Source organism: Carassius gibelio, chromosome A16, assembly GCF_023724105.1.
Source record: "Carassius gibelio isolate Cgi1373 ecotype wild population from Czech Republic chromosome A16, carGib1.2-hapl.c, whole genome shotgun sequence".
Classification (NCBI taxonomy): domain Eukaryota; kingdom Metazoa; phylum Chordata; class Actinopteri; order Cypriniformes; family Cyprinidae; genus Carassius; species Carassius gibelio.
Window position 1 is genome coordinate 12,373,266 of NC_068386.1, and position 17,162 is coordinate 12,390,427.

General features: G+C 38.8%; 1 protein-coding gene, 1 long non-coding RNA gene and 1 other non-coding gene across 4 annotated transcripts; 2 read left to right on the plus strand and 1 right to left on the minus strand.

Annotated features, from left to right (window-relative positions):
* The first annotated feature begins 1,510 nt into the window (after positions 1 to 1,510).
* On the plus strand, positions 1,511 to 1,583 carry trnat-ugu (transfer RNA threonine (anticodon UGU)). The gene has a single exon. It is a non-coding gene; the product is annotated as a tRNA-Thr (tRNA).
* Positions 1,584 to 3,900: 2,317 nt separating this feature from the next.
* LOC128030665 (uncharacterized) lies at positions 3,901 to 8,744 on the minus strand. Of its 2 annotated transcripts, none has more exons than XR_008187933.1 (2): positions 8,552 to 8,744; positions 3,901 to 6,869 (listed from the first exon to the last, which is right to left on the minus strand). It is a non-coding gene; the product is annotated as an uncharacterized LOC128030665 (long non-coding RNA). The 2 variants fall into 2 exon arrangements; XR_008187934.1 differs by having other exon boundaries at positions 3,901 to 8,206; positions 8,552 to 8,688.
* Positions 8,745 to 8,802: 58 nt separating this feature from the next.
* Positions 8,803 to 11,127, plus strand: LOC128030642 (RNA-binding protein 12B). The gene is made up of 2 exons (XM_052618438.1): positions 8,803 to 8,950; positions 9,139 to 11,127. The coding sequence occupies exon 2, from the start codon at positions 9,169 to 9,171 to the stop codon at positions 10,723 to 10,725; it is 1,557 nt and encodes a 518-aa protein (XP_052474398.1). The 5' UTR covers positions 8,803 to 8,950; positions 9,139 to 9,168; the 3' UTR covers positions 10,726 to 11,127.
* The last annotated feature ends 6,035 nt before the right edge of the window (positions 11,128 to 17,162 follow it).

Consider the following 17,162-nt stretch of genomic DNA (forward strand, 5'->3'; position numbering starts at 1 on the left):
ATGTTGGGAAAAAAACAGTCATCCTTGATGAGACCAACATCAGTACAATAAAATCAGAGACTTTACCAGCAACACTGTGAGCTGCTCCAACCAGGGGATTTCAAGATATCAGGACCTACAGTGTGCATTATTTTGTTTTTGGTAAACATACAGATATAAATTACTGATGTAAAATAATATTATGTCAAATATAAAGAATAAAAAAATAAGGTTGTTCATTTGAAACTGTAATGGGAATGGGATCATTTCACTTTATTTTGAGGCAACACATTTCAAATTCACAATGGAAAATTCACAGTGGAGGCAGCCATATGCACCCACAAGCAGATAAAGCTTACAAATATAAAAATAATTGGTCAGCTTCAAAAACAATAAAATATGAGATGTTTATTGAAACAAAGGATCAATATCATTGGTTTTATTCAAAAGCTGAGAATGGCTTCTGTGAAGATAGTATCTGTAGAAGATCTTAATTGTCCAGTGTGCTTTGACATCTTTAAGACTCCTGTTCTTCTGTCATGTAGTCATAGTATCTGTAAAGAGTGTCTTCAAAAGTTCTGGAGAGACAGGGATATTCAGGACTGTCCCATCTGCAGGAGAAGATCCTCAAGAGACGAGCCTCCATGTAATCTGGTGTTAAAGAACTTATGCGAGTCATTCACAGCAGAAAGTGCTTCAGGGTCTGAGGAGGTCTGCAATGTCCACAATGAGAAACTCAAACTCTTCTGCTTGGATCATAAACAGCTTGTGTGTATTGTGTGCAGAGACTCAGAAAAACACAACAATCACAGATTCAGCCCAATCAATGAGGTCTTTCCATCTTACAAAGTATACATATTTCTCTTTTTTTCCTAGAAATAAAAAAAAACATAATTGGTTACAATTGGTAACATAATTGGTTCTCCCAGAAACTGCACTTTAACATATTTTCATTTTGTTAAATTCAAGGAGCAGCTTCTGTTTTTTGTTTTTTTTCATGTTTAAACTCAGGCTGAGCTCACAGAACGGCAGATTAGAGAGGAGTTTATGAAGCTTCATCAGTTTCTGCAAGATGAAGAAGCAGCTTCAATCACTGCACTGAGGAAGGAGGAAGAGCAGAAGAGTCAGACGATGAAGGAGAAGCTTGAGAAGATGAACAGACAGATCTCAGCTCCATCAGACACATTAAAAGACATAGAGGAGAAGATGAAGACTAGTAGCATGTTATTTCTCAAAGTGACAACTGTTTTCTTCTTGCATTCAAAACAACAACCAGAACAGTCAAACTTACCCTCATTTAAGGAATCTCTTTTAAAACTATTATTTATATAAATATTAATTGTTTGAAGATATACTTAAATTGTTTTGTTAATTTTCCAGGATTTAAAGTCATCATGGAAAGGTAAGTGAGCCGTCGTGTCACTTGTGTTGTTGATTGTGGCTGCCTGCCAACTCCTTTAGGTGTGTCTTTGTTTTGCTAACTCAAGATGATATGTTTATGTCACGTACATGAGTGACAAACATCAGGTGAGGCTCCATAGCTCAGTGGTTAGAGCACTGGTCTTGTAAACCAGGGGTCGCGAGTTCAATTCTCGCTGGGGCCTGATCAGAAACCTTTTTGAAAAGTGACCTGTTCTGAAAATGACCCTGGATTAGAGCTGATGAGGACTAAACACCACATGACATAATGTGCTCATCTGGATGAACATGAACCTTCACAGAAGAAGGAAAACTGGGACATGCATGTCTTTAGACCAGGTCCTGTTCATCCACAGAGGCTTTTGTTGGCATGAGAAATACAGTCATTCTTGAAGAGACCAAATAGCAGGCAGACCAACAACCATATAATTTATTTTTAGGCAACGTTGTGAGCTGCTCCAACCAGGCGCTTTCAAGAGAAAAAAATGATTAACTAATTAAAGAAATTATTCCTTTCGGCTGTGAGTCTTATTTCTATTTAGTATATACTGTCCTATTTACAGCGATATACTTTAAAACTAAAGCCATCAGCAGTCAGTTCTCAGCTCCACACACACAGGAACGCAAACCAACCACAGTACTACTAGACTGTTAGGTTAGGTTTAGTGTTAGGTTTAGTTGAAATGTACCTGCAAAGTTGCTTATAGTCAGTTGAATGCCTGTTGAGGGACCATCAAAATAATGTTTGAACAGATATCAAGCAGTCTACTAATACATAATAATGATTCATAGGTGACATAGTTACAAAGTAATGTCAAAGTGACAGTGACAAAGTTATTTAGTATAAGGTCTATAGTACAGTATAGTATAAGGTCATCACTAAGACCGTGTCAGCTAAGGATGGCCCTGGTCTAGTATGAGGGTTTTTTTAACTCCACCCTATTACAAATCCTTCCAGAAGAAGAACATGGGTCTGGGATGTGGAGGTTTGAGAGAAACCAAAGGAGGGTAACAGCTTTCTTTAACCTCAATGTCTGGAGTGTATATACAATGATGATTTAATATTTCTTACAATCTCCAGAAAACCCCAAAAATCGATCCACACACACTGACAACTACCCTCACAGAGAGAGTCATTCCATTGTTTTACAGTCTTGATGTAAATTCCTCTCTGAGGATGTTACCAACTAAAGTGGACGTAACAACAGAAAAACTGTGTAACACATGATCATTTGCATGATCATGAAAAAATGTATATATTAAAGAATCAAATATATAAGCTAGAAAATAACAAAATAATCGCAAGAAAATGTCTGATGGTGTTTCAGAAATAGGATGATAAATATTTACTGATAATTCTATTCCGATCCACTCTTTATTTCTGATCATTGGTCTGTGATTTATGTGGGCTAGAAAGTAAATTGCAGAAATAAGATCATGTCCGAATAAAACAGTTGATTGATATCCATGTGTTCTTACATGTTAAAATAGTCAAATATGTGCAAGGATTCTATGTTACATGGGCCTAAATGGTCAAATTTCTAAAAGGTGACCTGTTCTGAAAATGCCCCTGAAATTAAGATGAAGATACAAGATACTGTGCTCATACGGATAAACATAAAACCTTCAATATATGTGCAAGGATTCTATGTTACAACAATTAAAAATCACTGTTATCTGTTATCATCAGTTATCAAATGAGAGCGCGTTATATGCATATTAAAACAAAGTAATACTGTTTGTGTGCAGTGTAGAAACAGACATGTAGGTTGTGGAATTGTTTTGCACCATAGGCCTATTAAACATTCCTGAAACTTCCGCTGTCACAACTCTCATACACTCAAAAGCTTTCTAGCCTTATACTTACATTGCTAATTGAGCACAGATCCACAAACTGGCGAATCTTGTCTTCAACAAAGTGTTCATGGATTACTTTGAAGAATGTAATCAAAAGCAAAATGACATAAAAAGGAACAAGTTAAAACACCATAAGTGACACACAAAGAGACAGGCTGCTTGACTTTGAAGCCAATGCAGAGCCATATTGCAGAAGCCACGCTGTAGCGGAGTATGAGGCTGTATGGATGTTTGTATGCCTCAGGAGATGCAGGTTGGATCAGGGGTCTCTAAGAGCCAAATTTGACAAGCCCACCACCTGGCACCTGCAAGCGCAATATTCAACATTGATTAAGACAGTCCTTAACAAAATAGCATGCTCTTTGAAAGGCGAGTTTGAAAAATAGGTTTTGAGACAAACTAGATGTTTTAGAACAGAGCTGTAGTTTGTTGTTGCCCTCACCTCCAGAAAGAAGAGCCCAACGACGACCTGAAAAGTGGGGTTGATCTTGCGAATAGTCTGAATCTCATTCAACTCATTGGCCATTGTAAGAATAAATTGTATATTTTTGCCTTCGAGATCACCTATATTATTTTGGTTCAGGTTGGGTTATCTGAGCAGAGAAGAGCAGGTACCCGGGAACAAAGAATGAGTCACACAAGTGGTGCAGGTCATTCTAAGCTCAACTTTATTGTACAAGGGGTGTTACTTTTATAGGGAAATGAAGCAATGGAATGTCTGGCAGATATTTGGATGATCAAGCATAACACACTGCATTGAGCAATACCATGAATATAGAGTAAGGTTCAAAAGGAATACATCATACTTTCATCACACAATGTCCTTTATCACAAGATGTTCACGTACACGAGCAGAATCTCACAATGGCCACTTTAAGACAGTCGAAGACATGTCTTACACAACCGTGAAGAATCTTGGGCATATCTTATGTTTCTTGATTATACTTTCGTACACAGTAATCATATGTGATATATATATTCAGTTAGTATTCATTTTTGTTATACAATTTTCAGAATAGGAATAAAAAATGGTTAGTATAACTCTTAATCAGGATTACACATGTATATCAGAATCAGTTTTCAGGCTCTAACTCATAAGTATGCACATACTCATCTCCAGTAGAGCTATCAGCATCTGTTGGAAAATCCTCAGCTTCAATCACATTCATCTCCAACTGCTCTGGAACCCTAACAATGGTTGGTACTGGATTGGATACGTGCAGCATTGCTTGATAGGTTTTTCCCGTAGTGAGCGCTGTAACAGAACGCATTATAGAAGTACTAATACATTGCATCACACAGGGTGCTATTAGCAGAAGAATCACTATGAATATAACAACAGGTACAACAGTGTGTAGAATCCAAGTTCCCCATCCTCCCCATAGGCCGCTGAGCCAGCTCAGCCAGGAATCATCTTTCTTTGGCTCTGTAATGGATTCTCTCATCTGGTCCACAATATTGGAAACGTTGTCAGAGTTATCTGGAATGTAAAAACAACAAGATACTCCCAACATTTTACAAACTCCTCCCTGCTGCGATGTCAAAAGTCGAGAACAAGTCTGTTTTGAACTACTGCTTCTCTCATCTTTTTCATTTCCTCTGTTATTAAACTTAATGCATGAGTAGTATCATTTTCCAATGACAAGACTTGCGAAGCTAAACCATTTATTTTGTTTAAAGCAATGGAGGTTCCTACCCCTGGAAAGAAACTAGCTATGGACCATCCCACATTTTCCCATGGGGTTGTCCAGGGCGTAGCTGTTTTGTATCCATTGTATCGACCTCTCTTTTCTGTCTGTGTGATGGTGCCTGACTATCACAGGTATCAAGGTCTTTACGTGTCAATACGGTAGTTCCTGTGGAGAGTGTAGCTGGATAACAACATCCACGCCATTCTCCTTCATCCAAATGGTAATAAGCCATTCCCCCACAGGTCCAAATCATACCTGGGGAGCTATCAAGATAAGAAAACGGACAGTGAAAATTCTCAACAGATTGGTTATCATACTTAATAGTACAATTAGGCCGATTTCCAGCATTTTGAATCAGAGTTATTGCAGTCTTACAATCTGACATTCCTACATAATGTTTTCCTTTGGTTGAACAAATACACAAATCTGCGAGATGTGACAGTACATGAAAGGCTGGTCCTGTAAAAGGTAGTCCTTTATAGGAACAATTATACTCTTGGAGCGAAAACAACAATGCTCTGTTTGTTTTTAGATTATTTGTCATCTGTAGAATTATAGACATCTGGCGTGGTACATCACATCTGTTTCTCTCAAGACATACCATATCTGATGTTACAGGGTGTTTTCTCCACGCTGAGTGGAGTTGCATACAAATCCAACATTCTCCATCTATCTCTTCCTTCAAAACTCCTCTTTGTAACAAGGCCAATGCACATGCATAATTTCCTTCACATCTAGCCTTAGCTGTCCTCACTTCCTTAACATTATTGCTTAGATCAGAACTCATGATAAATTCTATGTCTTCGGTGGATGTATCCTTTGGGAGATCAATCAGATTTGGAGGCCACAAAATATGTTCTCCAGATACTGACAGTGCTTCACCAGACCCTGAGCACATTACAGCATAATTATAGAATATGTATTATTTAAAAGAAATATTAAAATATTCTAATTAAAAGTGAAGAGTTTGTATAGATTTAATGTAACAGGCATTTCACATGTTTACTGGTTTTACTACAAGGTCTTTCCCAGTCTATAAAGAAAATATCCACAGACAGTTGAACAAGGAGCTTATGTACAGTCTGTAACAAAAAATAAAGTTAAGTTAACCTGCAAGGAAAAGGAAAAAGGGAAAAGACAGACATATACTTAATTAAGCAACCTGAAGTGTAAAATGTAATGTTAATATCTGTACTTACCTTCAAAACAAAGGCACAGCCAACATAAGCAACAAAGCACTCCTACTGAGCTGCTAATGGCAGCAACAGAGACACAAATAGCTTAGCCTGCTGGAGATACACAGAGAGCCTTGTTTTTATAGGTTTTTATTTCTATTTTAACTCGTGTTCACACTAGCAAACCATGACCAAACAATGCCATTAAAACTATTACTTGGTGTATATTGCAAAGCGATAATAGTGAATACAAAAATATGAATGGCTGTTTTATAACACAGAAATATGTGTGATTTCTTTTCTTATCTGTGAAAAGTGGGTATCAGAAACGCAAAGTTGCACAGTACTTGTCTTGATGTGAACAGACCTGAAGCTCCATGAAAAAATAAAGAGTACTTATAGACTGCACATCCTAGCAAAATATCTCATTTAACAGGACAATGGAAGAAAACACAGATAATAAACAGATATCTGAGAAGTGGGTGAGACTGTTAACAATAGAAAAAGATCCAGACTTGGAATTAAAGATATAACAAAAAATAAACAAAAACGGGGGTGGGGGGGAGGTTATGTAAGGCTTAATCATATTCATAATAGACTATTAGCCATTAATAGCCATTGCCATTTCCAGTGCCACTTATACTCACATCACTTTTGACCTGAGCTTCTTCCTGGTCCATCGTATACTCAAGAGAGAATGACAACTGTGCACTTGGCTGGCAAGGCATGCCGGAGATCAGAGGAGGACCTACAATAAAAGGGGTAAGTGTTTTTGGAGAATTCTGAAATAAAATACAACGCTTACCCCTGTAGGATCCTAGTATCTCGTAAAGAGATTGGTTTAATCTCTAATTAATTAATTAATTAATTGGTTTTCAAGTTGTTAGTAGGACATTGATTTCATTTTTGTCACACTTGGCTGGCAACAGTAGTTGGATACACTATTAACACAGAGAGTGATTGGTTTAATCACTAGTTTTTAGTGGGACTTTCATTCTATTGTTGTTACACTTAGGCTGGCAACAGTAATTATTTGATCATTAATAATGTGGAAAATGATTGGATATACAGTACTAATCACACTGCATTTTTGATCACAGGAGCATTCATTACTTTGCGGAAATTATATCAAGGTTAAAGGCTTAATGCTATTTATGAAATTAATTTACATTGTTACTGCATGTTGATATACTGTGACCATAAAAGAAGGACCCAAACTTTTCAGCACACGACCCCCAAAATAACAGTGCCACTACCTTGGGACCCTCACTTTCCTCTGAGGTGGTTAAAGTATATAGCATAATGACAACACAAAATAACACAACAGTCTAACAACAATATTATTTTATAGTAATTTACTCATTACTTACATTTCAACATTAATCTTAACTAAGAAATTGGCTGGGCAACATGCTGGAGTCTGACTACAAAACTCTACATTGGAGTTTAATTTTTAAGAAGTTTGTTGAATACCAGTTGCCTTGCAGAAAACTCTTAATTGTCATATGAATCAGGAATTAACAGTGAGCATGGCATTGTATACCACTGACTAAAGGATTTGCAATTCCTTATAAGGTAGAGAAACATGTTGGTTTGTTTAAAATAGAATGTCATGCTTACATCAGTGGAAAAACAAGCCACTGTATGCCTCGGTGGAACACATTACATGTACATACAGTCCTGCATGTACACACATTCTTGTATGGCCAAAATTATCTCTTCTCCTCCCGGTGTCTGTTATATGATCCTTACATGTTCATGCAGACCCCAACCCATGGAGTATATATAACTTCCTCATGCACTTAATACATTATACATCCAATTATGGATATAAATAATATTAAAATAATACATTTCTGGTCCACAGATACATAAGCAAACTTGGTGACCAACTATGAATGAGATTAAACATATTATTATTAAATAGTATTAGTATTCTTAATATTATTAATACAGTAACATATGAGAGCTTAAATTTGTAATCCAAATTCAATACCGGACCATATTAGCATCAGGACACTGCTGGCACGTGATGGACGCCCCATTACTGACCAGCATCCTGAAACTGACACTTACATGCCAATCCTATAAGGCAGAAAAACACATAAATATACAAGCTGGTTTACAATTAAGTATATTATAAAAGTTCCATGTTTAAAAATGGCATTCATTTTAAAGATGTAACGTAACGTTATTTGTTTATTATTCTGTTATGTGCAGCGGCAAATGCAACACATTTTTTTTATCCCGTGCAGCTGATTCACTCGCAAGATGCTTAGTCTAGGTTAAATTAAAAAATATGACAATATATCAGTAAATGACTGTCATTTATCGTAAAGCTTCAATCCTCCTTACTTTAGGTTGGTCGAAACCATATCAAAACAAAGCAAACTAAATCGTGCACGCGCTCGCGTGCTACGCCTACGTTACCTGATTTGATGCTGACTTGATTCGGCCCGCACTCCAGACATGACAAGCTCGAAATATCAAAATTACTCTACACGCCACAATCCGTAGGCTGCTGAAAAGCAATAGAAAACTGCTGGCAGGAAAAGGAATATGATGGAGAAACTGCACAGAAATGCTCTCAGCGTAACTATCGCCATGGTGCATATGACGCTCGATGACGTACCTGTTGCTGTTTGCGTTTAGAGTGCGTGCAGCGTGCGCGCGCTCTTAAATGTCTCTGCGAGAGGAAGTTCTGTGTTTCCTGCCGGACGTCTGAGCAGTGCTGGTTGCAGGTTACCGCGTAGTTTCTCTGACAAAAAAAAAAGTATTGTGCAAAGAAGCATTTATATCGAGGTATAAGTTTCAGAGGAAAAACAAACGGTAAGTAAGGCTTCGAGGATACATTCATATTGATTGATTAGCTAGAAGGGAATTTTCTGAGGTGAATTTTTGCCCTCTGGTTTTGAACTAAGAGGAGAAAACAGCAGTTTGTATCGTGATTTTTTTTCATTGTGCCACTTAAATTTAAGAAACCGAATTGAAAAATTTGCTTTTTGCCTTTTTAACAGATCTCATTGGTTTCTAAGAAGAGTTTGACCATGACAATAGTGGTTCTGCGTTTGCAAGGTTTAAACACAGAGGCAGGATCTGAAGACATTCGAAGATTTTTCCATGGCTTGCACATACGTGAGGGTGGTGTTCATATCACCGGTGGTGAGATGGGAGAAGCTTTCATTATTTTTAATTCAGAAAGAGAAGGCCAACTAGCCATGCGCTTATCTGGAAAACTCCTCAGAGGCTCTTCTGTTTCATTACATATTAGCAGTCTGGCTGAGCTCAAGAGAAAAATGGAGTCGAGATTAAAGAAACCAAAGTCCACTGCAGTGGAGACCAAAATAGTGCCATCTTCGCCACCTGACACAAACAGAGCTCTTTTGCGAAGTTTAATGACTGCCATTCAAGGACTGCATTCAAATGAAAAAGTGGATCAATGCCAAACGCCTGAAAATGTTGACCAAAATGTTCCAGAAACGCATAAATGGTCCTCAACTGACAACCAAACAAATACAGATGCTCAGCATAATCAAACTCATGACATGGCATCTAAGGAGGAGAAAAGCAAAGGAGAAAACCTCAATTCATGTAAGCCAGGCTACCTTCGGCTTTATGGATTTCCCGACTCTGTTGCCAAGCAAGAGATCTACCAGTTCCTACTGGGAATCTCAGTGTTGGATGTCATCACGAAAGTTCGATTGCAACTGGGCTGGTGCTGTCTGGTGAAGCTGGCCAGTTTTGCAGATGCTGAGGAGGGACTGAAATACAGCCACAGGAAATTCAAAGAATACAATGTTGAGGTCAGACTTGCTCATGAGAAGATGTGGACAGATGCTGTGGAGCAGTCCAAAAATTGCATGCAAAACATCAAACCTCACACTTTCTCAGAGCAAAGGGAAGTTAACATGGAAAGGAATGCAATGAGAGGTTTCTCAACCAAAAGAAGTGCAGAGGAACAGCCCTCACCTGGATCTCCCAAAAAATACTGCCGAAACTTTCCGTCCCCTCACACGGAACTTTGTGTTATTGTCAATAATCTTTCAAAGAATATAACCAAGACGGAGATCAAGAAGATTTTTGGATGTTATGCAATCCCAAACTATAGAATTAAACATTTATTAAACAAGTGGGGAGAGAGGACAAGCACAGCATTCATTACCTTTGAGCACGCAGAAGACTATGCCTCAGCTCTGAACATGAATGGTACAACTGTTGGCTTAACAAACATTGAAGTGTCACCCATAACTAAAGAAGAAATATTTGCTATAATCCGCAAAAACAGATGTGCTAAAGTCTGGAGGCCACCACATTATGGAAACGCACATTTAACCATGTCATGTGTGTATGCACGCAACTTTCCTGCATATGTCAGGAAGGAAGAGGTGAGAGACTTTTTCATGCACTTCAACATCTGTGAAGATGAAATCATATTGCTTGTGGACAGCCAGGGGAATGGTGTTGGGGAAGCCATCGTGCAGTTCGAATGTGAGGAAATCGCCAAACAGGCCCAGAGTCTCCATGGGAAGTATTTCATGGGAGCAAAAATTCTACTCACTTGTATCACACGACAACAGAGGGAGAAGATCCTTGGTAAATGGTGAACAGGAGATGAAATGTTCTCAGCACCTTCAGACACCAGCAGTGGTGTAAATGAGCACAACTAATTAATTTGAAGATCTAGCAAAAGCTTTTTTCATAACAAATCTCTTTATCGTTGAGCTGTACAGAAACTTTTTCAAGCAATGTGCTCAAGCGACATTATGGGTACGACATTTGAAGATGCCCAGTAAAGATTTTGTGTAACACATGGAAGGAGTATACCTAAAGAAGATCTCACAGTTTTTCATACAGTGGTTGCCAAACCGTTAAGGACTGGTCCAAGTGAATAAACAATACCTGTATACTTTCAACACAAGCTGAATTACATTATATTGCACTTTTTCCTTGGTTGTAGCTGCTGAACATGCAGCTTGTTGGCTTAAATTAAAAACCGATATATCACAGATGTCTTGCATATTAATATTTAGTTATTTATTTTGCTGTATATATTGTAATAGAAGTAATATGTTACAAGACATTCAGACTGTTCAAATGTTTTTGATTGTATTTGAGCCAGTGTTTTGATTTGGCATCTGTATATTAGTTCCTGTTTGAAAAAACTAAAACAACAATTTTGAGTTGTTTCTGATGTCATAGTGACTGGAAAAACTTGTTTTTCATTTGACATGTAAATTGGAGGTTATATTAAACTTAATTTACAGAAGAAAGTAGTTCTCAGTTTCATCAGCTTCAATACTCACTAGGAGTTTGTAGACCACTCTGCATACAGTCTCAGTACAGAAATTATATTCTCCAACAGAGGTCACCAACTACATCATTATTTGGGTAAAAATTATTCTGAATGGTTAAATCATGGAAAAACATGTAGAATCTTAACAGATATATGTTAATAAAGTCCAGAACATATCTCTGAAGGTTTGTTTAGATGACACGCGACATCACACTCCTAAGACATATATCTGCCACCCAGTGTATCAGGGTGACAGATGTCCAGATGTGCCTTCCATCCTGGGTGCCGTTATGACTCCACCTGGTGACTGGTCCTGCACAGACAGATACCAACAAACATAGAGAAACACAGATCTACTTCAAGGTTGAGTAGCTTGGCTCCTACTCTTATCAGCTACTGTTTCCCAAAACACAGACAGTAAGTGCAGTTTCTCAGACATAGAAAGCAACCTAAATGTTTTGAATACATGTTGGTCACATAGACCAGTTGCCCTGATGATCTCAATGACCTACACAGGCATCGTGAATCTGAGAGGAATTGACAGGTTTAACATATGTAGAGGCTTCTCCAATAATAACACATTTTAGTGTCTAATACAAGTATATGGAAACTCATAACTTAGATATAAGAAATTTTAATACTGATAAATAATAAATCAAAAGAATATTATATTTACAGCAGGGGAAATATTCATATGACCCCCTGATGTTTTTGTAAGTTTGCCTACTTGCAAAGAAATGAAAGGTCTGACATTTTTATGGTAGGTTTATTTTAACGTATAGAGACAGAATACCAACCAAAAAATCCAGAAAACAACACATTATATAAAATTTAGAAATTGATTTGCATTTCAGTGAGTGAAATAAGTATTTGATTCCAAAGTAAAACATGACTTAGTACTAGGTACAGAAACCCTTGTTGGCAAGCACAGAGATCAGACGTTTTTTGTAGTTGGCCACCAGATTTGCACAGTCCAAGAACGTATTTTTCCTTTCTGCTGAAGCCTGATTTGTTCACGTTTGTGTAGCTGCACTAACCAATGGTGCTTTAGCCCACCAAAAGGGGTAAGGCCGACCGCTATATAAGTTGGCCCATAGCGCCATTCATCAGATTATTCTCCTTCAGCAACGAGGATCATCTCTTCACTGACACTTCTGCAAGAAGAAGCAGTAGAAGAAGCTCCAGCTCTGCTAACCTCCGTGGAAGAAGCCGAAGCAGCGAACGCAAGCTTCACTGCAGGTATCTGGCATCTGAGCAAAGAGCAATTTCCAAAGAGCATGGAATTACATTTTTACAGCGTGTATTGTTCTAAATGTTGCGCCCCTTGGTTTGTGCAAGGGGCTCTTTCACGATGGAGATGGGCACAACGAGTACGACACCTGCCTCGGCCGTGCCTGGGCTGAGGACTCATGCTCTTTTTGCGAGAGCATGAGTCTTTCTAGTCTACGCTCTCGGGTCGCCTTGTTCCGTCAAGGCGATCTTCCCACCAACCCCTCCCGTCTTTTTCATCCCCTAAGAGGAAAAAAAACAGCAGGGCAGTGGATCTCTATAAGCGGGCTCAAGCGGTGTCACGTTGGCTAAGTGCGTGCGTGCCCCACCCTCCTCGCGTCCTCTTACGCTGGTGTACCTCAGGAATGTGGACCAGCACCCCTCTTCAGCTGCGAGCGGACTGGGCTTATTCTCCGTGTCCGAAGAGGACATTATCGTCGATGATGTCACTGCAGATGACTCTCTTTCCTTGGCGGCATCAGGAATAGGGTGATTCCGGCGAGGAGTCTGAAGTAGCCCCGCCCCCTCAGGTGCCGAGGCCGAAGCCAGTCGCCAAGCTAATCCGCATCCTTGCAAAGGCCCTGAAGGATCGGCAGCTGTCCATGACAAGCTTACCATGACGTGTAAGGTAAACCCCTCTACTGCAGCAGCTCTCACCACCGTTGATGGTGCTGACGAAAAGGGTTACACCTAACTTCCTCCCCTGGAAGAAAATGATCACCGCACATCTGTCCTGCCCTCTTCCCTTGGCTTAAAGGGCCATGCAGACTGAATAATTCTTGCCCTCAGATTGTGCCATTTTGCGACTTATCCAAGGCCCCCATTTGAGCCGCTCAAGGGTGCGTTTCCCAAAACCATAGTTGCTAACCTGTTATGGGAAATTGCATTGCAACCAACAAAGTTACTAACTTAGTTAGAAACTATGGTTTTGGGAAACACACCCCAGTTTGGCCGACTTGCGGCCCTTATCGCTTAAAACAGCAGATGGAAAGCAGAGACTGAACACTTTCTGCCCTGTTAAGAGTTCTGAGAGTCTATGTGGAATGATCAAAACTGTTTAGGCAGTCTGAACAGCTGTTTATTTGCTTTGGTAGCCGCCAGAAGGGTCTGCCGGTCACTAAACAAAGACACTCTGGCTGGATTGTTGATGCAATTCCTCTGGCTTATGCATCAGAAGGACTTGAGAGCCCACTCCACAAGGGGTATGGCCTCCTCATGGGCGTGGTCCAGCGGCATATCCGTCAGTGAGATCTGTGCGGCAGCCAGCTGGTCAACGCTGTCCACTTTTGCTAGATTCTATAACTTAGACATCCCCACTCTGCATTGCGGATTCTATCTGTTTAAACTTTCAATATGGTTATTGGTTCTCATGCACTCAGCTAACGCTTTGGTTACTTAACGTAACCTCGGTTCCCTGAGATAATGACCCATTTTCAGTGTTCTGGCTGAGGGAAGGAGGTTCTCATCCAGAATTTTACAGTACATGGCCCTGTCCATTTGCTCTTCAATGCAGTGAAATAGTCCTGTATCCAAAGCAGAAAAACATTGCCAAAGCCCAAAAAATTTTCCATCTCCGTGCTTGACTGTAGACATGGTGTTCTTGGGATCATAGTCAGAATTTTACTCCCTCCAAACACAATGAGTCAAGTTAATGCCAAAGAGCTAAATTTTGGTCTCATCTGACGACAGCACTTTCTCTTCTCTAAATCATTTAAATGTTCTTTGTCAAACTTTAAACAGGCCTGTAAATGTGCCTTCTTGAGCAGGGGGACCTTGCGGGGGCTCCAGGATTGCAATCCACTGCGGCATATACTATAATTTATAACCAATGTTTTGCTTGGCTACTGTGGTACCAACTGTCTAAAGATCAATAACAAGCTCCATCCATGTAGTTTGGGGCTGATCCCTCACCTTTTTCATGATCATCCCAAGAGGTCAGAACCAGAAGGGTGTATAGGTCCTTTCACACTGCCATTCTGGCAAATACACGGGTAAAGTGTTCCGGCAATTGTTCACGGGTCGATAGATTTTGAACTTTCACACTGCCAGTGATTACCCGGGATATGTGCGTGCTTTCACACACAACCTGTAAAGATCCCGTAATGACACGTGACATCAGGGCGTGACGTGTAATGTACGAGTCGAAAACGTTAGGCACGTTATACTTTCACTGAAGCAAGCGAACGATCTCGGCGTCAGTGCGGAAAGTGAGGAACAAACTGATTTCTGCTTCATTACAGTTTGCACATATTTTTTTCGTCAAGAACATTGACCTTCCTTCAAAACAGCCGGTAAAAGAGTCGTGCGTCATCACTTCGACACGGCATTAGATCTGGCTTTTGTTCACACAGCGCTCGTCCCGGGTTGAACCCGGCAATGTTACTAGGTCCCCGACCCGGGTTCAATCCCGGGACGTGGTTGCTTTCACACAGAAGGCGACCCAGCAATGTTCCGGCAATATGCCGGGTCCAACATGCAGTGTGAAAGGGGCTTAAGTGACATTCCACTAACTTTACTGGAGGGCCAAAACAAGAATTTACCATATTTTGATCTTATTTTGTGTACTGATTTCAATCTTTTAAAATAAAAACATGTACACATGGATAACAGCTATTGTTTAAAGAAAAAAAAAACATTCAAAGTCATTTAAGCCTTTGGCACCAATGTTTTGTTCAGTTTCATCATGGTCAAACCTGCTGACAATATGAACAAAACATTACATTAATGAGTTTAAATAAAGTTTAAAGAAATAATCTATTGTGATATAATAAAATATATTTAAAAAATCCCTTTGGCACCAATGTTTTATTATATTTTATTATAGAATTATATTATATAAAAGAAATAATCCATTGTGATAAATTAAAATATTGCATAAAAAAGCCTTTGCATCAAATTAGTTAATTAAATGCGATTATGTTACCGAAACAGTATTCTCACTTAACAATTTGGTCAAATGGAAAAGCCTTTACAGATGCCTTCCCTAATAAAAAATAAATATACAAAAATGTATTTGAAATACATTATTTCATCCTATACTACAAATACATTTACATATTATTTACATATAACTTAACTTTTATACTTAAAGTTTGCTAAATTGAAACAACTAACTATAATGCACTTTAATTGTAAGAAAGTAGTGCTGAAGTAACTAAAGATATACTGAAGTATATTTGATTGTGCTAAAGTGGAACTTTTGCAAGTATACTTCAAATACACTTTAAATATCAAGCAGTTAAATTATAATTTAACTTTATTTGTACTACTACTTGTGCACTATGCACATTTCTCAATATTAAGCCTTAAATAGGTTTTAATTTCACTATGTATGATGGTCTTTAAATGCACGATATTTAAGGTGGACCTAAAGTATACTTGCAATAATTCCACTTATACTTTATATTTTTATTTGCACAAGTGCATTAAGCACAAAATTGAAAATTGTTCCAATTTAGCAGACTTTAAGCATACCAAATTTGTGCAAGGTATTGTTATTAAGTACTTCAATATGTACAGTATTGTTCAAAATAATAGCAGTACAATGTGACTAACCAGAATAATCAAGGTTTTTAGTATATTTTTTATTGCTACGTGGCAAACAAGTTACCAGTAGGTTCAGTAGATTCTCAGAAAACAAATGAGACCCAGCATTCATGATATGCACGCTCTTAAGGCTGTGCAATTGGGCAATTAGTTGAAAGGGGTGTGTTCAAAAAAATAGCAGTGTCTACCTTTGACTGTACAAACTCAAAACTATTTTGTACAAACATTTTTTTTTTCTGGGATTTAGCAATCCTGTGAATCACTAAACTAATATTTAGTTGTATGACCACAGTTTTTTAAAACTGCTTGACATCTGTGTGGCATGGAGTTAACCAACTTGTGGCACCTCTCAGCTGTTATTCCACTCCATGATTCTTTAACAACATTCCACAATTCATTCACATTTCTTGGTTTTGCTTCAGAAACAGCATTTTTGATATCACCCCACAAGTTCTCAATTGGATTAAGGTCTGGAGATTGGGCTGGCCACTCCATAACATTAATTTTGTTGGTTTGGAACCAAGACTTTGCCCGTTTACTAGTGTGTTTTGGGTCATTGTCTTGTTGAAACAACCATTTCAAGGGCATGTCCTCTTCAGCATAGGGCAACATGACCTCTTCAAGTATTTTAACATATGCAAACTGATCCATGATCCCTGGTATGCGATAAATAGGCCCAACACCATAGTAGGAGAAACATGCCCATATCATGATGCTTGCACCTCCATGCTTCACTGTCTTCACTGTGTACTGTGGCTTGAATTCAGAGTTTGGGGGTCATCTCACAAACTGCCTGTGGCCCTTGGACCCAAAAAGAACAATTTTACTCTCATCAGTCCACAAAATGTTCCTCCATTTCTCTTTAGGCCAGTTGATGTGTTCTTTGGCAATTTGTAACCTCTTCTGCACATGCCTTTTTTTTAACAGAGGGAC

Coding starts and splice junctions, on each gene's coding strand:
- LOC128030642 (XM_052618438.1), top strand. CDS start 9,169: ATGACAATAGTGGTTCTGCGTTTGCAAGGTTTAAACACAGAGGCAGGA.